Here is a 24,760-nt window from a genome sequence, read left to right as displayed (position 1 = left end):
TTTTTCCACCTCATATACACACATGGGTGTGTTAAGCACAGAAACTTACTTATACAGATGCACCTGTCACATCAGTCACCCACCTGTGACATTTTTAAAACCATTTCCTCCAATCCTCCTCCTCGTGAAAGGTAAAACACACATGAGAAGCTAAATGCCAAGCTTTCCAATGCAATTGCCATTGTTTTGTGGTAATTCTTTCTGCATCTGGAAACAGCCTAGAAGTTAAACCTTTTTTACCTTTCATTACAGACACAAATTCCCTGGTGTTCTCTGCTACTCAACTGAACAGCATGTAATCCTTTCACCACTACAATGTTTCTTAACACCAGGAAACATAGCCAAGACCGTGAGCCCTCCTCTTAGGAAACTGAACAGCAACAAAAACAGAGCATTCATCATATGTTTTTATTTAAATAACTGAATATTGCTCTATAGATCACCACAGTTGATTAAACTTGTGATTTATTTTCTGATTTTCACCAGACAAGAGTGCCTGCCTAGCCCATTCCTGCAGATAACATCAACCAAACTGTCCCAGCTCTTTGGAGCTCATTTTCCATAAGGAGATATTAATTAGGAGGAAAAAAAAGTACAAGGGAAACTGGAACAACACCATCTGAAAGCTGGTATTTCAGTCAATAATGCATGTCTATCACAGCAGTATCCCAGAAGACAGTTCCAGGCTAGGTGCACTAACCTTTTAAATTATGCCACCAAGGCTCCCACAAAGTCTTTAAATGGCATTTTTTTTCCCCACAACATCAAACTATTCAGCTGAAATCATTTTAACACTGCACATGATCAACGAAAATTCCCTTTTGAATAGCTGAGACTGTTGGAAACTTCACTTGAAATTTACATCTCTAGGGTAAACACAGAGCATTTTTTGCAAAAATCTGCAATGGGTTTCAGGTGGGAGCTTACCAGAAACCATCAAAGTAGAAAAAAATATAATAAACACATCATAAAGGGCATGTTTGCAAACAAAGCTACACTAGAGGAAGCTATCTGACCACCTGGAAGCAGGCTAAGCTGTGGTGTGAAAAAGGACTGACAGCTGGAGTCTCCTCAGACATACAGAAAATTTTAATTTAAGCTACTGATTCACACTGAGCATTCAAAAGCAAGTCCAGAAAGGTAACACCCAGTTATTTCTTTCCATCTCAGATACACATGAAGTATTACTGCCTTTAAAGTCCAGGGTCATGCTGACCATCAGAGGCTGTACTGCTCAGTGATTATACTGACAATTTATTTCTCTTTCCAAAGCACTTTAGTGTGACATCATTCAAACACTTTGACATGAAGTTATCCTAGGTAATAAGGCCATTTTTAGAACTGTCTTTATGCATTTAATAGGGTTTTTTAAATCCAAACCCTTGACATGTGATGGAAAGAAACCAATCCAGTGAACTGATTGAGTAATAGGAATAAGAAGTAAGAATGTGTTATGAGTGAATGAGCACACAGCAAGATGCTCATTACCTGCAAGGCAGATGGATAAATCTGTACATGAATGAACCTTCACAGTTATTAGAATTAGAGCAATCTAGAGAAAATTCAAAACAAATCCAATCAACACAATGCTTGAAATCCACAGGGCAGAAAAAACAAGTTACACGAGAGAACCCACCTCAAATTCTACATCTGCTTATGCTGGTAACATCCCAGCCACATTTTGGTGATTATGAATCTCAAACCACAGTTTTACAGAGAACTGTAAATTGCAGTGACCAAATCTACTGCTGCAAATTAAGCTGGTCTGTAGAAGACAGAAGCAGCATTGTGTAAGTGGATTGTGTAGGTCTCACTCATCCTAAAGTCCTCTGCTTCAGTAATGCACTGCCTCAGCTCCATGGGATAAACGTATTTTATACAGCTAAGCGGGTGAAATGTTACCCCAAAACGTCACTTTAGAGGGAAAAAATTTGTTTCTCCTCACCAAAGGAAAAGGCAAAAGCTGTGTGACACTCAGCAGACAAGAATTAATTTGGTGTTGTAATACAGAGAATGACAGAAACCCCAAAACAAAGCCACTCTGGGAAGGGATGATGCTTTTAAAACATTTATAAGGAGGAACAAGTCCTTCAGGTGTTTGTCACTTCAGGTGACACTCGGGCACCTAAACACAACCTCATCACTGTGGAATTCTCCCACAGAACTCACAGAGCTCAGCTTACTGAGCTCTCACAGCTTTTAATTCCTTTAAAAAAACCAAACCAACCAAACAAACAAAAAACCCAGAGAACCTCCAGCCTCCTGGATGAAAAAAAAGTTGGAAATTCTTGGGCAGGTGCAACTACAGAAAAGGTTAGCAGCTCTACAAGGAGAAAACAAAACACGGGAGTGAAAACACAACAGATCAGAGGAAGGCAGTCTGGATTCTCCCCAGACAACAGCAGCAGGAACAATAACCAAGACCTAATTAAGAAATAGCTTCATTAAGGCGTTCTGTATGTAATTAATGCTTCAGCAGCCAGTGGCAGGGACGGCAGAGCGAGGTGACTGCCGAGTAACACCAACCAGTGGAAAAAACAGCAGAAAACACCCCGAAAGAACTGCTTTCTTTGCGTTTCACTCGTGGCCAGGCTGTGCCCGCGGGCCGGGGCAGGGTCAGTGCGGGGCTGGCACAGGCTATCCCGGTTACCCCAAGTTATCCGGTTATCCCAGGCTATCCCGGCTACCCTGGTTATCCCAGGCTATCCCAAGTTATCCGGTTGTCCCGGCTATCCCCAGTTATCCGGTTATCCCGGGTTATCCCGGCTATCCCAGGTTATCCCGGCTATCCCAGTTATCCCAGGCTATCCCACTTTATCCCAAGTTATCCGGTTATCCCGGCTATCCCAGGCTATCCCAGGTTATCCAGGCTATCCCGGCTATCCCAGCTATCCCCAGATTATCTCGGTTATCCCGGTTATCCCGGCTATCCCAGGTTATCCCGTTTATCCCGGTTATCCCGTCTATCCCGCCTCCCCCCCCCCGCTCCCCTCACGCCTCCCGCGCGCGCGGGGCGGGCCGCCCGACCTACCTCGCGCACGGCCACTTCCGCCTGCCCCGCCTCAGCCAATGAGCGCAGCGTCCGCCCGTCCGCCCCGCCCCCCGCCGCCCGCGCCGGCCAATCGCAGCGCGCCGCGGCGCCGCCAGCCAATGGCGGGCGCGCCCCGCCTTGTGGCTGAGGCCGCGCGGTGCGCGCTTCCGCCCGGCTTGGCGGCGGAAGGTGATGTGGCGGAGCGCGGCGCGATGGTAAGCGCGGGGCCTGTGCCGGGCCTGCCCGTCCCTGCGCCGGGCTGCCTCTCCCTCTCCCGGGCCTGCCGCCCGGCCAACGGCCCTTCCCCGCTACCCTCCCTCCGGGCGGCGCCCCCCGGTGCCGCTCCCGCCGCAGGCCGCGCCCCGCGGGAGCGCAGCCGCCCCGCGGTTCTGCTGGGAGCAGCGCGGAGCGGGTTTCGGTCACGGGCTTAGTGCCGCAAACAGACCCATTTCGTTTCTGTGCGGGGCTGTCCCGCGGCGCAGCAGCTCGTCCGGGGTCCGTCAGGGGGTGTGCCTGCTGTCGCGGCGTTCTGACGTCATTGCTGCGATTGGTGACGTCATGGTGATGTGACGTCATGACCGCGTTGCGTGACGTCATGGTGGCGTTGCGTGACGTCACGCTCCCAGACCAGTGCGACGAGCCCTGACATTGGCTGCTTTTGTCTGTTTTCAGGGTGGCCCAGCTCTATTGGCTAGTGAGAACTGTGTATAGGTTATATATGAAACTACGTTTTATATAAAACTACATTTTTGTATATATATTTTATATACAAGAATTTATGTATTTTTGTATATATATTTCATATACATGAACCATATCTTATATACATATATGTGATACTCAATATAATTGTTAAGTGCCTAGAAATGCATGTCCTACAGTTGAACGTGTAAGTACATATTTATAAATACATAAAAAGTTATATAAATACCCGAAACACATAAATAGATAAAAAATAGGTAAGTACATATGGAATGCGATATGTATAATTGCATATGGTTTTATTATATGCATAATTAATATATATGGGTGTAACAGCATTTATAGAGATACTTACAGGTGTATGCAAATGTATAATTGAATATTTCTTACCTTAGCATTATATATTATCAATATACATTTTTTTATCAACCGTGCATATAAAGACTGTGTGCATGTTTATATATAAAAATACACATATATATATTATATATATATAAAAATATATGTGTCTATACGTACACTCTTTATATAGAGAGTTGGTCTAGAGGCACATTGTTATTTGCTTTTATATTTTCTGCCCCTTTTTCCAGTCTCTGTGCAGGTAATATAAAATATAAAAATACAGTTCTGCTGCATTTGTGTTGTAGCTAAAGCTGAGCAGTGAAATGCTTTTTCTGAGTCAAGATTTATACATTAAATGTTTATGTATGAGCAGAGCAGATACCTGAATTTAAATTGAAAACCAAAGGAGTAACTGAGCTAGCATTAAGTTTTTCCTGTACAAAATCAAAGTTTGTCCATAACTTCAGCACAGAGTTGGTTTCACAATGGGAATTTTTGACATTTTGCTGATGATCCTGGCATGGTTTGTGCTGGAAGGGATTTAAAGATTACCTGTTTCACTCCTGCCATGGACCTTGGCAGGTTATCCATCACTGTGTGGATACACTGTGCAGCTTCCATGGAATATTGCTGCATTTCCTGTGTACTCACAGGAAAGATCAGTATCTCTTGAGCCTCCTTACAGCTCAGTTCAATAAAGGATTCCCAAGCTCCACATTTTGTCACCAGCAGGAAATTGCTGGGAGTTTCTCACCTGAGCATTCCCTGGCAGATCATTTAGATGAACCTGCTCTAGTCTGTGGCTCCAAGCAGTGAACAGAGGGGTTCTTTGGTTTGTTTTTTTTATTATGAGAGGCATAAATTATCTCAGGACCTCCAAAACACACGTGCAAAAAACAAGAAACTTCCAGTCAGTACCATGGAAAGGTAAATGTGGAGAATTACAGCAGCCCCTTGCTGTTCTTTATTGTGCCTAAAACTGTTTGAGGTGCTAGAAAAGGGAAGAGAACTTAGATGTTGCTCAGTGTTATGAAAAAGCACAAGTAAGTATTTGATATTATATTATTTATATTTTATAAGTTACGTATACGCAATACATAAGAATAACTTAAAAACAGTTATTCTTTATATATAAACAAATGTTTATATAAAAGAAGATTGTGGCAAGTGCTTGAGATTCTGTTAGGATTATCTTCTTCACTTTTCCATGTTCCTTGTTAGAGGTAACTCGGTGTGCTTCAAGGACTCTGAAGCAAGAGATTCTTCCAAGGATGGTTTGCTCATGATTTTATGTAGAAGGAGGTGAAAATGAGATCCTTGAGTGTTATAGTGATATTTGGATTTCCTCAAGAGAGATCCTTGAGTGTTATAGTGATATTTGGATTTCCTCAAGAGAGCAACAACCCTGTGACATAGCCAGGACTTCGGGTCCTCCATGATGCCACCTCTGGGATCATGGCTTTTTAGGGAGAAGAAAGGTAATCTTGAGCTCACACTTGACAGTGAGACAGGAAACAGCTGCTCTCTGTGTCTCGATAAATGGAAGAGATTAGGGCTACACCTCCAATTTGTTCTCTTTCTTCAAAGCACAGGAGCTGCAACTCTGGCAAACAAGCAGTTTTCTGAATAGCAGTTTTCTGAAGCATGATTTCCAAAGGACTTCATCCCTTGCAAACTTTTCATCCCATTGTTTCCTGGGCTTCCTTACCTTGTCCTTGCTAAGCAAATCAGAACTTGTGCTGGATGCATGACCAGCTGCTGCCAAACAGAAAAAAAACATATATATATATGTAAGCTGACTTTTTAATTTAACTTAAAGCAACCATGGAAGCCAGTAGAAGCTTCTCAATGGATTCAAAACTTACTGGAAATGGAAGGGAAGCACCGAGAATGCACAGCTCCCTCATTTGTTTAGGACCAGAATGTGTATTGTTTGCTGACTTCCACAGATCAGGTTGTCCTGCCAGCTTTAGGGATTTTACATCTGAAAGCTTCCCTGGTGGGTTGAAAAGTTTGCCACATGCATGGATTGAAAGAGGACAGGAGCCAAAGGTAACATTAAAGTCAAGGGTTAGCCTCTCACCTGCTGAAGGGTGGTCTTCACTTTCCTTTATAGCAAAAATGCAGAGTTACAGTCAGACAAAATGTGGTGATGGAGGAAGTTTAAAAGAGCTGCAGGAAACACCACAGAAATGGCTTCTGTCCCCTCACCCTCTGGTTGGGGCTGATCCTGGCTCCACGTTACTGCCCAAAAATTGATTTGGGAACTTTCCACAAGGACAAACATTTCTGTTACAGTCTTTGTTGCTCTCTTAGAGTGGTGTTTACAGAAGGAAGGGGAATTGCTCATAGAGCCAATTGTAAAAACATTCATTAGTAAATATTATTTCAAACCAAGCTCTCGGTTATAAACATACCAGAACTTAAGACAGTGCTCTGAAAAAAGAGGTTTCAGGAGTCTTCAAGTACAAGGTTTTGTGTTTGTCTTATTCAAAATTACAAAAAGGAATCATTCCTGATTCTGATTTGTTAACAGCTTTGTTTTTATCATGACCTAAAGGTACATAGGATTAAAAACATCTCCTAGGTTATCTTACAGTGTTAAAGTCTTTGTCTTGTGAATTCATTTCACTTGAAGTGCTCAGTGTAGATACTTCTGTCATCTTAAGAGATGTGAAAATATAGTGTCAATGTTTTTTTTCTGTGATTACAGTACTGAGGAGATTATTTATTGTGCCAATGTAAGATGCATCTCTTCGTCTCTTTTGGGAAGAGTAGGATGCAATTGAGTCTACTTTAACAGATTTACCCAGAGTGACACTGGTTGTGACAAACCATTTCTTTGCTGAGTGCTGTACAAAAGTGAATGTCACAATTTGATTTTTTGGTTGCCTGCAGCACTGGACACTACTGTGACAGCTACAGCACTGAATACCTTTTTCTGCTGATGCACAGAGCTGGGTGTTCAAACTCAGCAAAAGTTTTTACTTTCAGCCTTGTGACTGTGGAAGCAAGGTGGAACTTCTGGAATCTTGTGAAAAATATTACCTGTCTTCCAAATGCTAAATATTCAGTTCATTGGCACCTGAACTCTGCCAAAAGAGACTTTCAGAGGTGCTGTGGACCTGCCCAGGGCCATGGGACATGACAGCCTTAGCATACCTGTCATGATTTCTTGACTAAGTATATTTTTTCCTGATACAGAATTATTTGTTTTTCATGTTAGAAAGAGATGGTTCAATAATGAATGGGCAAAAAAATATTTGGTGAATAGTATACCTAAAATATTTACAGTTCTGTTTTGTAATTCTTAGGTAAATTAAAATACATCTGCCTTTTTGAGAACTTCAGCTTTTTCCCATGTCCATGTTCACATTCCTGTAGCACCTTCTGTTACAAACTCCTAATTTTTGCATGCTGCTTTTATTACAGTAAGGATATAATCTGATTCTAAGTGTGCTTTAGTGTGACTCTTACCTCTTCCATTCACACATGGAGATGTTACTGGTTGTTAAGTTTCAGTACTAAATTTGTGGTGAACTAAGCACTGTGGTATGCAACTTTAGGAGGGAGAGTTACTTAAAAAAGGGTTATTTAAAATATTCCTTTTATCTAATGGGGGATGACAGTGGAGGAAAAATATCCCTGTAAAATCTACAACTGTATTCTACAGAGACCTGGAGAAAAAGGTATTACAAGCTTTTAATGACATAGCTACCATAATTCTCTGTTTCTTGGGTAAATATGTGGACATGCACACCTTTGTGTCACAGCGACTCTGGTAAAAGACTTCAATAGTCACTTCATTTTTATTTTAAGGTACTTTGGTGAAATGCTGCATCTGCTAGCTGCTTACAGCAAAAGTTCAGTTTTCAAACTAGATATTGGGGCAAAGGAGAAGGAATTCAAGCAAGTGTGAAATTTCAGCATCGTCACCTTGAGGTGTCTTTTCACTGCTGGTCTGTGTATTTGGATTGCAGTAAAAAACCTAAATGTGTTGAAGTCAAGTGAGCCTTTATAGGAGAGGACAGCTGTGTCCATATGTTTAATTAATTGTTCAATTATTTGAGGCCATTGGTTATGTTGTAAATAGATTTATTAGTCTTCAGCTGACTGGAAAACATACATTTAAATAGACAATGCACTTCTCCAGGAAATTAAGAGGGAAGAGTTTCCCTATTTCTCCAGTCAAGACTTGCCCTAAATTTTATGAGTGCAAAACCACAAATTTCAGACAGAAATCTGAATGAACGTTAAATATTGCACCTAAATCCTTTGGAAACTATATACTGAGGAGAATATGCTGTAAACCCAAAGTAAAAATCCTATTCATGCTGAAACAACCAGTAACGGCAGCTGGCTGGTGTTTGGATACTTATTAACACCCCTTGCTTAGTTTTGTTGTGTAGTCTTGCCAATAATCGCCTCAAATTCAATTAATTTGCGCTTTCTATATTTTTTAATAGCGCTAATTAGCATGCCTCTTTTACAAATGCTTGTTTTCCATTTGTTTTGATCAGATTGAATTTGGCAGCAGTGGGAAAAATAATTATTTTTTTAATAGGTTGGAAAATAATACAATTAGATGCATGTTTTAATTAGTTTTTAGCAATTGCTTTGACTTGCAGGTTGTGAATAGTACTGCATGATTTATATCCTATTATTTTTTTCAATATTAAAAGTTTGATTTCTACTGAGGAAATAAGAATTGCAGGGCCTAATGGAAACCCTAGATAATAAGCATTTTCTCTTTCAGCTTTGTGAGGACCTCTTCATTAAAATTTCATAGCTTGATTTCACTTTTCTATGATAAAATTTTTATCAGCTCTTGCTTAGCTAAAGTTTGACTGCAATGTGTAAACTGTTGCTCATATTTCAATATGAGAAAGGCAGCTGGACAATTGGGTATTCATATTTGTTTCTTTGGCTCCATAAAACATAATCATCCATCAGTTTTATCATACTGAGGAGGAAAAAAAAGAGAACCATTCTAGAAAGACTGTATATTCTGCAGCGTATTACACAAATGAGGTTTTACTTCCTTTAAAATATTCCAGTAATTTATCTGTGTTTGCCCACATAAATTGGCTATTATAATAGCACCCACAGGGCAAAGTTTTGCAACTTGCTGGCACTATGATGGCCTCTCCTTTTATAGCACAGATGGATTAAATCATCGTGGTCATGCTGCAATCAGAGATAAAATAATCATTTTGTAAATACTTAAAGTCTAGGCAAGGTTAAGCATTGGTTTCAGTGCTAAGTCTGCTGAGATAAACCCGGAGAGCTTTTGTTTCAGGCTTTCTACCTACCCAGGAGGACAAGAGCACAGGGTTTATGTTCGCCTCCTGCATGTTTTATTTCCCCTGGAACCATGATACCAGGTGGTTTATTTTAAACAAAAGTATATGAGGCAAGGGGGAAATCAGCAGGTTCTTCATGACACAGAGTTGCATCAAAATTTAGGGTGTGATTTATTACTGTGCTACCCAAGGGTTGCATCAGCAAGTGGTTTGTAACTGAGGTGCTGTCTGCAAGGACATGGAACAAAACCACGTCTGAGGCAGAGAATGTTGGGGGAATGGAGTGAATGAAGGTGGATAAATTACAGTGTCTTGTCTACAGCTGTTACTGTCAGTGCAGAAAAGTGTTTAGCATTAGTGCATCCATTATGGCTATTGCTGCACATTGAATTAAATAAACTAAATGCTCATATGAAGTGCAAGAGCTGTTGATAACCAGAACTCTGAGCTGCTGCTGGTTTGTTTGTTTTTCCCTTCTGCCCAAGCATAGTAAATGTAATGCTGAGGGACAACATTTTCTATAATGAGGTTCACAGGAGCTGTGCAATTGCTGTGATGATTCCCTGTCACAGCTATATAGGAACTTCTCACTTTAAATCAACACTTACTAAAGTACATTAAACTTCAGTTCATATTCAGATGGGAGTACATTCAGGCATCCCTAGCTGTACCACTAGATTTCCAACTCCTGTATATTCCCATGAGTATTTCTTTTAATACGTGCCACTGCTGCTAATCCCGACACAATAAAACTTTCAGGAGTATTAATTCTTTATGGTTTATTATATGGAGTTTTTACTGAGATATGTTATGATCAGGAAATAATGTTGAGGCTTTTTTTTAAAGGCCTGGTTTTGGGAAGGATTTAAAACAGCCTTTGGGCATGTAGCTCTGAAAGCTGAAGTCCATGGTCTTAAATTTCCAAAGACGTTGGAAAAAACTTGCTCCTGCAAGTTCAGGTGAATACAATACCTTGTTAGTGTTGCAGGTGATGTGGTGGAGGCAGGAATAGGCACAACAAGGGGAGTGACACTGAATGGAACCACTGAGGTGTTCTCACTATGTCAGAAATACACCAAATGCGGATATAGAAAATTTCAGCCCATGAAGTTAAAGCTTGCACTGTCTAAAACCACAATAAAATGCCAGTGCTGATTCTTTCTGGCATTGCAGTGTGAGTCTTGGGAATTAACTGTCGTTTCACCCTCATGGGGACACAGTCTGAGAGACAGCACCAGCTTCTCCATGTGCAGATGTTTCTTTATAGCAGCAGTGAGGCTCACAGGACCTACCTGAAGCCAGTCAACACAATTGAAAAATTGCAGTTAACACTTTTGGATCAGAGGAGCCCAGCCTGACCAAATGAACAGCAGCACATCTGCATTGTCCAACTGTATGTGAATGCAGTCTTTTTTGAGAGGATTCTGAGCAATGTATAACTCCTGCAGCAGCTTTTAATTACGTCAGTTGGGGCAGCCAGATGTAAGTTGCTGCTTTCTGTGAATTCAGCTGGGCCGTGAGAATTACTTCAGATGTGAAGAGTGAGGCTGTCTAATTCAGGAATAAATTCTCATTTCCAGTTTGAAATAGTAAGCAAATTTTGGAATGCTCACATCTGTCCTTTCAAAGCGGCTGTGCAGATAAACGTGTCATTCAGAGCACGTTCCAGTGGAAGGGCAGATGCAATTACAGCGATGCATATCTGGGGAACCACGTGAAGACCCCAACAAAGAACAATTATATACGATTATATACTGCCCCGGGTGATTGACTGACGGCACATTTCATGAGTATACATTTACAGCCCCTGCTTAAGAGGAAGCAAGTGTGCCCTGCTGCCGTTTTCCAGCGTTGGAGCGCCCGGTGCCGCCTCAGGAAGCAGCTGCAGGAATTCTTGGGAACAGCTCTGTGTCAGGCGCGGGGCTGTGAGCTGTCAGAGCAGCTGTCTGTCCCGCAGGACTGATCGAATTAATCAGTTGATAGGCAGTATCTGGCTGTGCTGAGAGGCAGCCGCTCCTGGATCCGGCCCCGGCGCGTTCCTAGACCCGCAGGAGCCAGGGGGAATTGAGACTTCCCTGGTTGCTGGAGTTGGCAGGAACTTCTGCCGAGCACAAGGGCTCCAGGGGCTGCTGTAGGGATGGCAGTGTGGTGTCCTTTTTGAAGAGTCTGTCCATTATTTATGGTGTGATGGGACACGAGGGGTGGCTAGCTGGGGTAAAATGCTAAATTAAATGTGATTCAGCAAGAGAAGAGCAAGGAGTTTCATGTTTGGGACACAGGGGCTGGCTTTGGGAATGGGATCAGTGTTTGCTCGTCACAGAAAGGGTGGATTGCAGAAATCTCCCACGCAGGGTGCAGAGTTAGAGCATCTCTGTGATGATGCTTCTTAACAGAGTGGCCTGTTGGACCCCATGAAGTTAGATACTGAAGTTACTTTGGATAGCTAACCCTGCCTAAAGCGTGTATTCAGACTGGCAGCTCTGTGCATGTTCTGGAGTTGTTTCATATTATTATTGGAGACTTCTAAATAAGCTGCAGTTTTTTGTTTTGTGGTGCTTTTGTTGATTTTGGGGGGTTTCGGTTACAAGGTTGTTGATCTCAGTGTTGGAACACTTGTGTATGATCCAATGGCTTTGCTTCTACTAGAGCTTACTGGTTTTTCTCTCCTAATTTCCTGTTAGTGCCATACTGAACTAGAATATTGTGATTTTCCTTTATAATTATCCTTATTCTGTAGAGAAATTTGATTATTGGAGCTTCAAAATAGACTTCTGTGACATAGGAAGGAAGCATGTGTGCATCAACAGAGATGTGCCTCAGGCTGTGTGGAAATGAAGGCTCTGATGTGCCCTCAAATGTGCTTGGAGAAGGAAACTGCAATGTAATATCCTTTCCTAAGTGCTAAATATTTACCTTTAATTAAATACCACTGCTCAACCATCTGGGTTGAGCAGTGTGAACACAGGAGACAAAAGTTCATCAGAATTCCAGAACAAAGAGTGAATTTATTGCATTTGCTTTGGCATTATTTTTTTATCGAGTTCACTCTAAATCAGATTTGCAAGTGAGGGTAGCAGAGTGTAGGTAAAATAAAGCTTTCTGAAGTAACCAATTGCCTCTTATACTGCCTGGTGCTGTTAAGGTACCAAAATGTCAGTTGAGACGCTTAATAGAAACCTCAAAACCATAAAAAAATGGTTTTAAAAAAAAAGTTTATGGGGTGCAGTTGCTGCCTGTTAGTGATACTTCAGACTTTAGTAAATAGCCAGATATTTTCTCAAGAATTGTCTATTCTTACTGCCACTAGGCTGATTAGTGTTTGTTATCAAATGTAGAACTTCTCAATCCTAAGGCAATTCTTCCATTTGTTCAGGATTTCCCGGAGAATTAGTGCCTCTAAAAGTGTATCTACAATAAAGATGTTTTGAATGTAAAATCAGAATGTGATCTGAAAATAAAAATGATCAGTTAATGTAGTTCAAGATGGACTTAACTGTACGTGTTTCTACAGATCAGTTGATTTTGGCCTGTAGCCTTTAAATGGTGGTATACTGACTAACCTCCTACACATTTTGTGTTATTTTCTCTCTTGGCTACTACTGCCTTTCTTGCCAGTCAGTGCTCACTTCCACCCTCACTGCCACCACCATATTCCATTGATGCAAAGGTTTTCTGGCTCATGGCCATTGCACATTTCAGTTTTGGTGTTGATGGTTTTGTCTAAGGGATCACCCATTTTCTCCAGCTCGTGAGAGAAGTTCTGTGCTGCAGAGATGTGATTTTTCTTTTCCATTTTCTTCCACAGTCTGCCATCTTCAACTTCCAGAGTCTGCTGACTGTGATCCTGCTGCTCATATGTACCTGTGCCTACATCAGATCCTTGGCTCCCAGCTTGCTGGACAAAAATAAAACCGGGTATGTGGTCTGATCACTTTAAACGTAAGCAGGCTGTGTGGTTTCAACTGCAGCCTTTCAGCATCTCCTGATGAAGTGTGTGATACTGCTGATCCTGCTTTGAAATTTTGCTCTCTTTAAAGATAAAAATCTTCATTTTGTACCTCGCAGTAGAGTGCAACAAGGTGTTGGCAAGCACTTAGTTGCAATTTTATTGAGAGAATTTATTAGCTAACTAACCTTGCTAATACTGCATTATTAATCTTCTAGATTTGTAGCTTTGTTGTTAGATGCTCATTAGTGATACAGAAATGAGAGACAGAAATAAAACATACTCCTATGTGTGACTATTGTTGCAATGATTTATTTTTGATTCCTAGGGTGGGTAAAAAGCCAGCAATGGCTTTCTGTTTGTTTTCAAGATAGGTGTTTTGGAGATACAAGTTTGAAACACAGCTTAAGCAATAATCTGTAACTAAAAGAAAACTAAGAATAATTTTTAAAATAAGCAACACAGTCCTCTTGTGTGGTCTGTTTAAATCATGGTTTTGTATTCTCTAAGATCAAGGAGTTTCTAGAAGAGTTTTTGAAAGCTTCTACAAACCTAACCTTTTTTTTTAATCATATGGACTCTAACTGTGATCAATAGAACTTTGATTTAGATATGGTGGGTTTAGAGTAACCGTTGGGCAGTTTTCACACAGAAGCCTCTGGGGCTGTCTACAGAATTTCAGTAACACTGTCCCCTAAGGTTAGTACAAAGGAGATGATATTTGTACAAGCAGGAGGTAATTCTAGGTGGAAAAACAGACAGGCTTTTGGATGCTGGGTGTTTGACTTGTCCATTTTCCCCATTAGGTCATTTCCTGTTAAATAAAATGTTCTTCCCTAAGTGTCTTCTGTCACTTCTGCATTTAAGTTCAGAAGTGTCCAGTTTTAAGTAGACTCTTGTGACCAAAACCCTGCGTGTTTGTCTTCTGAAAACCTTCATTGTAATTAACCTTTGGAGTTGCTGTTTTACTATCCAGTTTGGGGTTTTTTTTTTTAATTTTAGTCAGTGTAAGACACACAAAGTACGCCAGCTTTCTTTTTTTAATTTGGAGTTAGAACATGAAAACACTTGTGTCCTTTTATACAAGGCCATGAAATTGCCACTGACGTGAGAAGTTTCTTTTGATGGAAGTAAAGATGGAAAGAAAGGATGGCATCATGAAGACAGGGAGTGGGGGGATGAGGGGAGTTTTGGGTGTCTGCTGGTGGAAGATAACACAATAGTCAATGAGGTATACACAGTAAGAAGTAAGAATGTTTATTTGACTGATTAAAATTTTAGTGCTGTTCTTGGCAAGGAGTGTTTCCTTTAATCTGGAGCTACTCTGTTTATTCTTGAGGCAAATCTGTCTGGAGTACAATAGAACCCTCTTCATAAAACGTTTTCAAAGGGTGCTGACACTGTGGAGGAGTTGGGCGTTTGATGTGTAGGTTTGTATTCATGTAGATGTAGGACATACCATTTTGTTTTATATATATATTTGTAGACTACTTTGTACTGGGGAATAAAACCTTGGCCTGGAAGCAATGAAATTTGTTTCCTGTATGGTAGATGTTTACATGGAGCTCATATGGTGTTAAACCCCTGTCCCTCTCTTCTAACAGACTCCACGCTCCAGTGGAAATGTCTGGACACACAGGATAAAACAAATTCTAGTGATATTTCAGTTTACCACAGAGATGCTCTTACCTCATCATTCCTGCTTCAAATTAAAGGCATAAAATAGTAGCAGTAAAATACTAAAGTGACAGAGAGGAGAAATGTTGATAGTTATTCACTGTATTTCTAAGTTAGTGGTAACTTTGGTGAGGATTTAGGTCTGTTGATAATAAGTGAAGAAACATTTCTGTTGGTTGAGAGCATTGCAAAGTGATGTCACCCATCCTCATAACCCTGTATTTCCTCCCCTTCAGCCAAAGTGTGTCTTTTCCCACCAAGCCAAACAGAGCTTTAAACCTTCGTTTTCCCTGAGTGTTTCCATGTGCTTTGTCCTGAGCAGCAATGTTAAAGGCTGGGAAAGCAAGAGAAGATTTACTGTTTCATGATAGCTAGAGGAGAATGTGCACCACAACATAACTCTCTCCTCCCTGCTAACCAGAGAGATGTGTTAGCTTATGTGCAGCAGAGATCCCCTTTGATTTTCCATCAGCATTGCAGTGGGGATGTCTCACACTCCCTCCTGCAGTGGCTCTGGGCTTGTCCTGCTGAACACGTGGCATTTTTCAGCTCACACAGCCTAACAGTCCTAAGTTTAAGGCTCCACCAACTCGTCCTCAGCTTAAAAGGTTTCATTTATTTGGGTTTTTTATTCTCCAGATAAGCACGACTACTTTTCATGATCACTGCTTTTAGCCTTTAACACTGAAAGCCAGAAATACACAGCAAGTCGTGTGTCTTTGGGCTGTGGCTGCCAGAAGGCAGCAGGAGTATCAGCCAGACCCATTCCCTCACCTGCATCCAGACAAGGATGGACTAGAACACGGAGGGCAGAGCAGGAATAGTGCAGTTACACAGAGGAGGGATTATTTTGGAGCAGAATCATTCAAGGCAGCGTCATTTCTGCAGTAAGCAAGCAGGTTTTGACTTGAGGAGGTGTGTGTTGTGGGGCTTGGAAGAGCACTTACGGAAAAATCCAGGGGAGCAGGAGGTCTGCACAGGCTGTACCTCCAGTGGGAGCTCTCCAGTTGTTCCAGGGGATGTATTACAGCTGCTCAGAAGGTCCAGAATTCAACGTGCTTCTGCTCAGCTGCGGATCAGGTGGACAAACAGAGGTACTGAGCTGTTCCAGTAGCACACAAGCTTCTTAAAATGTTCTGATGTCATTGTGGGAAGGCCTGTCAGTCCTCCAGTCAGTGATTTCAGGTTCATAAATTGTGAACTGCAGTAAGGGTGCCTGGTGAGACCCCTGCTCTGTTTTGTACCCACCACATCAGGTAGGAAAATTTCTGCTTTCACCAAGGGAATTTTGTAGGACAATATACACTGATGGCTTCACATTAGTCAAGAAATCCCTGAGAAGACAAAAAAATACCCTTGTTGAGATTGTGAAGCAAATTCAACAGACTTACAGTTTTCCTGACAGGGTTAATATTCTTTTTCCCATGCAAAATTCTTCAAAAGTACATGAACAAGATGGTAATGTTTTATTTCTTTACGCTCCTGGCCAAGCTTTTGAGAGATGGCATCGTGAGAAGCAGGGCTGTGGAAGTTTTCCTCTTGGTCTTTCAGCATGTAATCTGTAAATCCTAATTTTACAGAGAGTGAGCAACAGTTTTGAGAACCTGAGGTGCTATCAGTGCAGCACTGCAGGGCTGTGTATTTTGTTCTATGGGTTTACACATGAATGCCTTTCTACCTGCATGTGTCTTCAAAAAGTGCACAGATGTCTTCAGGTTACTTCACTGTATGACCTCTTAGCCTGGGAAAGTGGGGTGCTATATGCTGGGATTATTACTTCTGCTTATGGAGTTACATAAAAGCAGAAAAAAAAGAGCTTTGGCTGTACAGAAATCTAGTCAAACCAAAAATTGTATGTGTGTGTAAATGTATATATATATATTTTGCTTGAGGTAAAACTGAAATGCTAAAGTACAAATGAAAATGCCTGTTTTCTAAAAATGGAATTATTGGAGTGCTATTTATGATAAATTGGTCAGCAAGGGGTATAAAAGTCAAAAAGCATTTCACTTTGACTTTGAACACCTCAGTCATTTGCTGCCTCACTTGGTCCTCACCTGCCCAACACTGTCTTTGTCTCAGAAATAGAGAGGGGGCTGCTAAATGGAAAGAGAGATGCTGAAGTAAACCAAGACCATAAAAGAGGATGTAAAATAGGAAGCAGCACAGAAATACAAGTGCAGGATATGTTGACTGCTCAAGTATGCAGGAGCAAGTGGCCCAAACCTACCTGTCTGCATTTAAATGTGTTTGAAGTAAACAACTCTCAGAGCCCAAGAAAGGGAAAAGACAGATAATCAAACGTTTGTGGGTGTGAGTTCAGAACATTATTTATGGGTTTATGTCTACTGCCTGCTTGATGGCAGTTCTGCAAGTGCTTCCCCACAGTGTTCTGTGCCACACTATGAAGGAAGCCTTCCTGCAGACAAGCTTTGAACAGTTTTGACCAACATTTGGAATCTGTCTTGTACAGAATACATCAGTGGTGTTCCCCTTTTCTTCCTCAGATGCTACAGCAGTCCCTGCTGTTGCTCCTCTGGAGCAGTCACTGTGAGATTATTTTAGTTACACAGAGAAATTGTAGGTTTGTGACTTGTCTTTGGGTGTTCCCCGAGTTGAATCCTGCTTTTCTCCTTTGCTGTTTCACTTGTGAGAAGTGACATCCTGGGCAAGCAGCACAGGAGAGATGTGAGCAAGGTAGACCTTGGTAAAGAAGTAGGAAAGAAACAGAAGAATTGGGAGGATTATGTTCTTCCCGTGATTTTCTTTCTGGGGTAAAGAAAATTGTTTGTAGAACATGTAAAAGAAAACTTATTGTAGATAAATACAGGGTGCTGATGAAATCTTTAGATCTGGGACAAGAATGAGTTAAATGCATCTTTGCATGCAAAAAAATGATTGTTGACTTAGACTTTTGCCTCTTTGTGCAGTTTGTAGCCTGTACCCTTGTGGGCAGGTATCTGCTGTTTTCTGGTGTCCAGAAGAGAGTCAAGTTGGCAAATTACTGTCAATTCAGATTGTTTTAACATAAAAGAAAGAAAATCAGTTGACTTGAGTTATTAAACCAAGAACCTAATGAATTTATTTTATCTTTTCAGGCTGTTGGGGATATTCTGGAAATGCGCCAGGATTGGTAATTCTTTTTTTTTTTCTTTTAAAATCCTTAAGATCAGTCGTATTTCTAGCATAATTTATTAGGATAATGTTGCCATGAAGCAATGAAAACCATACACATCCTCTGTCTTCAAAAATGCAGGTTTTAACCTCCATGAATTAAGGGGGCAGGATATTGCTTTCTTAGATTAGCATCATGGAAAGCCTGCATCTTCTCATGTCAATTCATGTATGTGGTGTTATATTTTGAAAAGTCTGTTTCATTTCTTGCTATGTGAAATAACCAAGGTGTGTTTCTAACATGCAGAGAAATCAATGAGTCCTTATCAAACGCAGTCTGCTTGAAATTGTAATGGACTACTGAAAAAAAGCCAGATATCTATCTTACAGTAATAAATTCATAATGCATTAAGGTTCTGTTTAAGCACAAATGTGGGTTTTTTTCTCTCCTTTCTTTACTCAGCTTCTGTGCACTTTTGAATTACACAAAGCTGTTCGTGTCAAGTGACATCTGCACACAGGCTGATCAGCTCTATCGGAATCTTGACATTTTCCCATAACATTGGTTTTATATTTATTTTAATCCTTATCCTGAATTTATTTTGAGAAGGAAATTGGAATATGCAACAGAAGTTTAGTCTCACCATTAAGGTATATCCAATATTTAAAAAAAAAAATTACAAACCCATCATCAGTGTTCAAATTGCATTGTTAATGCAGAGCAGAAACTTTGAACTTGTAATTCTAGATGTTCATACTTGTCACTGAACCTAAAGAAAGCCTGTATGATTCCCTTCCTGCATTCTCAGGCAGAACATTTTACAGGATGTCAAAAAAGCATTGACACAAAAAATGGGGTTTTTTGTGAAGACCGGTTGTTAAAATGATTGCAGATATTGTCCTCTTTAGACAATAGACATAGCAGAACCAATTTTAGTGCAGTAATTGAAAGATACTGGGAAGGTGGCAGCTGTCAGAAATGAATTTTGAGCTGAACCAGTGAAAACAAGTGTGGAAATTCAGCTGTGTTAGGGTTTGCTCAAGGCTGAAGAGAACACCTCACCTTACCTTGCCCTAGCCATCTTCTCTGTAGTTAATTACATGCCAGGATATTTTTTTCTGTTAGCTATGTTTCTTTTGCAACTTGGCGTCTAGGGTGGACCATTTTGACTTTCTTTGAGACTAAGAGGTGAAAATGGGCTTTGGAAATGATTCCTATTTATGTGTGTTAATCACAAAGGCATGTAGAAAGTGTAGGATTTAAAAATGAAAATGTCTACTGGCTTCCTTTACATTTCACATCCCTGGTATGTTTAAACAACCTTTTCACATGTACATAAGATCTTAATCACGGGCAAGTGGTTACATATTTACAAAGTTGTGCAAAATAATGTTTAATCCTGCCACATGGTGATTTCTCTTTTAAGAAAATTAAGAGCAGAAAAGCATAACCCATATGAAAATTGTAATACCCTGAACCGTAGGAGTTGGACTTCCTCAAAATTTATTTTAAACAGATGTGAAACTGCAGACATTAATTCGTTCAGTTATTTGAAGTTTAATTAAATATATGCCAGATCATGACAGCATCTTGTAATGTCACTGGGCAGTCAATCCTACGTATGGGAGGTGGCACTGCAAGTATTTTATTTTTCTTTTACTGTGGAAAGTTTGCCCCCTTTGTGTTTGAAGGTCCTGCTGGTAAAAAAAGACTTTTTTCATGAAAATTGCACCAGGCTAGACTTGAGCCTTGATGGGGTTTTTTTCTTTAATGTTTCTCTGAAATCTGTGTCTCAGATAAGTTGGTTTGTAAAGACAAAAGAACTTGCTCAGCTAAGGGAAATTGAACTTCACTTAAAGCAAACAGCCCCAGCTCTGTCTTTAGGTTCCTGGATGTGAGAAAACAGGAATCTTCTCACTTTAAAGGCACATTTCAGTGCTGGCAGTGCTGTAGGCTGGAGGTAAAGTCCACTATTGGTCTCATCAGTGAGAGTTCAGTGGAACCACGAAGAGTAAAGTTTAAGTGTAAAAACATCTGGCTAATTAATGGAGAAAGTGCTCATGTAAGTAGGTACCAGTCTGATTAACATTACTGATGTTCCCCAGTCTCTTTTTCTCATGGTTTTCTTGGTGAACAAGACATCTCTGTAACATTTTGTCCTGGACCAAATGGGTGAGAATAGACCTCTCATGATTGCTTTTGCCACCAGATAAAAGTCTGTTAATGGAGAAAACTTAACTTTCATCCACAGTCTGCCCTGGGAAGCTGTGACACCAATTTGAAAGAGTCAGAAAATAGAGGTGTCTGTGCAGCTTGTGTGATCTGCTGACCATTTTTATCATGGAAATGTGTGGACCAGACCCTCTCCACATGCTAACAATGTTTTGTCTCCTTAGCAAAGGGAAAAAAGGCAGGCACGTGGCCCTGTCTGGGCAGCTGTGAGCTCACAGCTCTGGCTGCTGCATGACACCATGCAGAGGAGATACACGCTGCAGGGGACAGGGTTCACAGCCAGAGAGCACTGGTGGCGCCTCAGCTGGCACAGAACAGCTCCTGAGCAGCCACAGAGGAGCAGAGGAGCAAAAATGGGGTGTCCTGGCCAGCTTTCCACTGCCTGCCCCCTGACTCTGGCACTAGGAGGTAGCAGCAACATAAAACTGCACCTCAGAAAAGGTGGTTTGTAGTAAGATGGAAGTCCTTACATGGGCCTTTCACAGAGACCCAGAATCATCCAGTGCCACCCCTGCCATGGCAGGGACACCTTCCACTGTCCCAGGCTGCTCCAAAGCCCCATCCAGCCTGGCCTTGGACACTTCAAGGGATCCAGGGGCAGCCGCAGCTTCTCTGGGAATTCCATCTCAGCCCTCCTCAATTTCCCAGGGCATAATTCCTCCCCAGTATCCCATCTAGCCCTCCAATCCTTCACCTTGAGGCCATTCCCCCTTGTCCTCTCACTCCATGCCCTTGTTTAAAGTCCCTTTCTTAAAGCAAAGAGCTCCAACTCTGTTTTTATGTAGCAAAATAACCTGTCCTACACCTGAGCTTTCCCACTCCTGTGCACGTTCTTTGTGAAGACACAGCTGTACTTCTGTCAGCATTTCTCCATCTAGAAATGTTGAATATTAATTTGCACAGGCTGTGGCACAACCGCAGCATCAGACTAGGAGCAGGTGGGTCTGTTTAGATCTCCTGATCTGTGACTTTCTGTTTGTTTTGGGTTCTCTCCCCTCTGCCAGGTGAGAGGAAGAGTCCCTACGTGGCTGTGTGCTGTGTGGTGATGGCCTTCAGCATCCTGTTCATGCAGTAGCAGCTGCAGTGTCCCCGAGCAGCCAGCAGCAGAGCGTGGAACAACTTGTGTCAGGAAAGGATGGGAAAGCAGCACCAAGTCTCCTCTCACACCATGGACAACCTGTCTTCTGGTGGACACCCCTGCAGCTGGACCAGCAGTAGTGATCACAGCCCAGATGAGATGTGCTTGTTAATGCCAGGTCAGCACTGACACTCCTGCTCTAACTCCTGGAAGGGTGTCTGCTGCCTGCCTGAGTTTGAGGGGAGCTCTTTTTTTACACCATAGTTGAAAAGGCTTGCTGTTTTTAATTCTTTGAAATTTCCTGTCCAGTAGACCTGTTTAATGAAACCTTAAAATGGTGAATCAGCCACAGCAATAAGACCACCCTTTGAAGAATAAAAGAGCATTATGACTCTAGGGGATGTTTATCAAAGTATTTTTAGTTCTTGCTGCCTGAAGAGTTCCTCTTGTTTTGTGAGTGATGGCTCCACTCTCATTCTAAAAAATATGACCTCTGATCTAAGTTACACTCAACTATTTGTTTCTAAACTTATAATTTCTCAAATAATCTGTCAATATTTCTGTTGTTAAGATAAGATGTGAAATAAAGGCAGGGACCACAGTTGTGATGTCTGATTGGCTGCTGAGAAAGCACAGATGGGGGATTTGAGACACCTGGACTGCTCTCTGTAAAATACCACATGTATTCATTTTTAGAGGTTTAGGTCTCTCAGGTATGTCATTTCCCAGCTCCTTTCAAAATGCAGAGAAAAGGATTCAAAAGGCTCTGCTGCTGCTGTTGCATGTGTGAAAAGGTTTCTAAATGAGCAAAAGGAACAGTTAGCTGCAGATAAGGATGTTGCATGTCATTATAATATAAAGGAGCATAATATAAGAAGCAACTAAATTACCCTCACCAGTAGTAAAGATTAGATTTCTTTTAATGATACCCACCATTAGCATTTATTTCTTAATTTTGCACACTTCAGTAATCTAGTGACTTCTTTAATAATGCCTGACGGGTGTGTGTTCTATCAGACAACTGTGTGACTTCATGCTGACTGCATTTGGAGAGTTGTCTGTTAGCAGTATTTGTTGTTCTGGAAAGGTTTGTGATCAGAATGAGCAAAGCTGACAGTAAAACACACTGAAAGGTATGTTAACTGTTGTCATTCCTGTCTGACAGCCTTGTTCTTGTCAATCCCAATTACCCTTTTCCCCAATTACTAGTTACAATTTTTCTATTTTCTCACATGTTCCTGCAAATCTAAATCACCATCAGAAGTACCCATCCAAAACTTTTGTAATCTGGGCTCAGGAAAAATAGATTTCTCCAGTTTGGGCCAAATAAACACGCCTTGTGTGAACCAGAGGAGTGCAGAGCTGTAGGACTGTGACCACAGTGTGCACACAGAAGCCTTGCACTGGGCAGGAGACCTGGGCAGAGCAAAATCGGCTCCTGTAGCTTTAACTGTGGATGCTGCTCCAAGTAGGGCATCAAAGCAGCTCGGTTTGGATTTCAAAGGTACTGCTCCTAAACAGGGGGAAGGGAAATTCCCTAAGGAGTCTTGGGTTCTGACTGTCAGGTGTATACATGTTCGAAATATGCAGAGTATCATCTGGTAACTTTTTATGTTGAGTAGTTATATTCTAGTTATTACTTCTTTTAATAAATAATGGCATTTTTATGATATTCACACATTTCCAAGTCATCCAAAGCTGTTCTAATAACCAGATGAATTCTTAATAATCTCTTACGTTAAGCTGCAAGTAGGAATACCAGAGAAAGATCCCAATGAAATTTCTTGTTCTGAGTATCTGAAAACTGTTGACATGAAGGGACTGTGTCACAGAAACCTTCCCTATTAAGGTTTTATCATCTAAGAAGCTCAGACAGGCCTCTTCCTGTTTCCCATTTGCTGTTCAGACTTTATTTCGTACATGGCAGTTCATCCTTTTGTCCTGAATGCAGGTCATTGATGGATGCTTCCCAGTTGGGATTTTTTTTTTTATTTCCCCCTTTAAATGACATTTTCAGGTTATTCATTGTGTGCTAGCTGCATGGCTGCTCAACAAAACTATCTGGAAATAAGATCTTTAAACTGACAAACTGCAGTTGTTTTGAAATTGCTGCTTCAGGCAGGTGTTTGCCTCAGGATTAGTTGTTTGGTTTTCAGGATTTTGGCTTTGAAGAGATTAGTACCTCATCTCTTTATGGAGAAAATACTGTTTTCCCAGGTTAGAATCTTAAAACCATTTCTTGCCTTCCTTTTTCTCATGCAAAAGAGTTTTGCACCCACAGCAGGTCTGTATACCTTTCCCTATGCAAAAGGGAAAGTGATTAAATAGGAGTGAAGCTATAGTTGTGCCTGCAACTGTGGAAAAGTATTTCCACATTGGGACTTCATCCTTTTTTTCCTGGTCAACATCATGGATGTTGGTGATACCCAAACATCTGAAACACAATGTGTTGTTCTTTGAACACACAGAGTATTTTATGCCCTTGCATGTACTTGCTATGGATTAATATTATATTAACTTCCATCCACATCTGCACTTTAAATGACCTCAAATTTAAAGCGGGGATTTAGGAAGGCTGAATTGAACAGCAGTAATTGCCATGTTGGGAAATGAGTAAAGCATGAGTAAGAGATGGGATCACTGTGAAGGTCTGATGTTCTGGAGGAGCTGATAAGCAGCTGGGCAGACGTGGCTGGTGGAGGAGGAAAGACGAAGTGGAGTCCAAGGATGACAGGAAGATTTCCTGTTCTTGGAACAACGTCCCTGTTCTGTGAATGCCCTTTCTACCTCCGTAACCACAGCAGTGAGCAGTGGAAATACACTGTCACCAAGAGGTGAAGCTGCTCTGTGGTGGGGGGAATAAATGCTCTGTTAGTGCTCTGAGGCTTTTATTATTTCAGTTTGTCTCCAGTCCTGTCCTACTCACATCAGGGGCACAGCCCACTCTAGTGCCTAGGAAGGCTCACCATGACTGAGTGATTCCTTCCTCCTTCTCCCTTCCATGCCATAACTAGTGTCAAGAGAAAAGAAAACTAAAAGAAAACCAACATCTTCCTAATGATTTAAAACGCTGAGCTTGGTAAAACCCACCAGAAGCCAGGAAAGTGTGATCTAAACCTGCTTCTCATACTCGGGCAGCAACTTTACATTGTCTAGTCCAAACACTCTCCCAGCTATGGAAGGTTTTCCAGCCTGGATTCTTTTCCCTCCCTTTTCTCTTATTTTACTTGAGACAGCTGGGGAGTGCTTTCAGCATCTATCACAATTCCCATGTAGGTTCCATGTGTATTTGATGGCACTTGGCTGCCTAGAAAAGCCATTTTCCCTTAGCTCC

The 24,760-nt window shown here is 41.3% G+C and overlaps 2 protein-coding genes across 4 annotated transcripts in view; one reads left to right on the top strand and one right to left on the bottom strand.

Annotated features, from left to right (window-relative positions):
- XRCC4 (X-ray repair cross complementing 4) overlaps nucleotides 1–3,525 on the bottom strand; it is a 63,986-nt gene extending 60,461 nt beyond the window's left edge. Inside the window, exons 1-2 of one of the 3 annotated variants that reach the window (XM_085042818.1) lie at nucleotides 1,637–2,191; nucleotides 1,489–1,552 (exon numbers count right to left, since the gene is read on the bottom strand). The gene's annotated coding sequence lies outside the window, so the exon portion shown is untranslated. Of the gene's footprint in view, nucleotides 1–1,488; nucleotides 1,553–1,636; nucleotides 2,192–3,343 lie in introns of those variants that run through there. The other 2 variants (XM_085042820.1, XM_085042819.1) reach the window with 2 other exon arrangements.
- TMEM167A (transmembrane protein 167A) lies at nucleotides 3,127–22,562 on the top strand. Its single transcript, XM_085042822.1, has 4 exons — nucleotides 3,127–3,246; nucleotides 13,184–13,293; nucleotides 18,100–18,134; nucleotides 21,353–22,562. Exons 1-4 carry the CDS (start codon nucleotides 3,151–3,153, stop codon nucleotides 21,421–21,423), a joined length of 312 nt encoding a protein of 103 aa, XP_084898948.1. The 5' UTR covers nucleotides 3,127–3,150; the 3' UTR covers nucleotides 21,424–22,562.
- The last annotated feature ends 2,198 nt before the right edge of the window (nucleotides 22,563–24,760 follow it).

This window comes from Lichenostomus cassidix, chromosome Z (assembly GCF_008360975.1).
Source record: "Lichenostomus cassidix isolate B80296 chromosome Z, HeHo_3.0, whole genome shotgun sequence".
NCBI lineage: Eukaryota > Metazoa > Chordata > Aves > Passeriformes > Meliphagidae > Lichenostomus > Lichenostomus cassidix.
Note: the sequence above shows the minus strand (reverse complement) of the source record. Positions and strands in the feature narration are given on the sequence as shown.

What these genes read in the sequence shown, in the direction of transcription:
- TMEM167A (XM_085042822.1), top strand. Translation starts at nt 3,151, where the DNA reads ATGGCGGGCGCGCCCCGCCTTGTGGCTGAGGCCGCGCGGTGCGCGCTT. An exon ending in TGGCGGAGCGCGGCGCGATG is followed by an intron (nt 3,247 to 13,183) that starts GTAAGCGCGGGG and finishes TTTCTTCCACAG; the next exon opens with TCTGCCATCTTCAACTTCCA. An exon ending in CTGGACAAAAATAAAACCGG is followed by an intron (nt 13,294 to 18,099) that starts GTATGTGGTCTG and finishes TTATCTTTTCAG; the next exon opens with GCTGTTGGGGATATTCTGGA.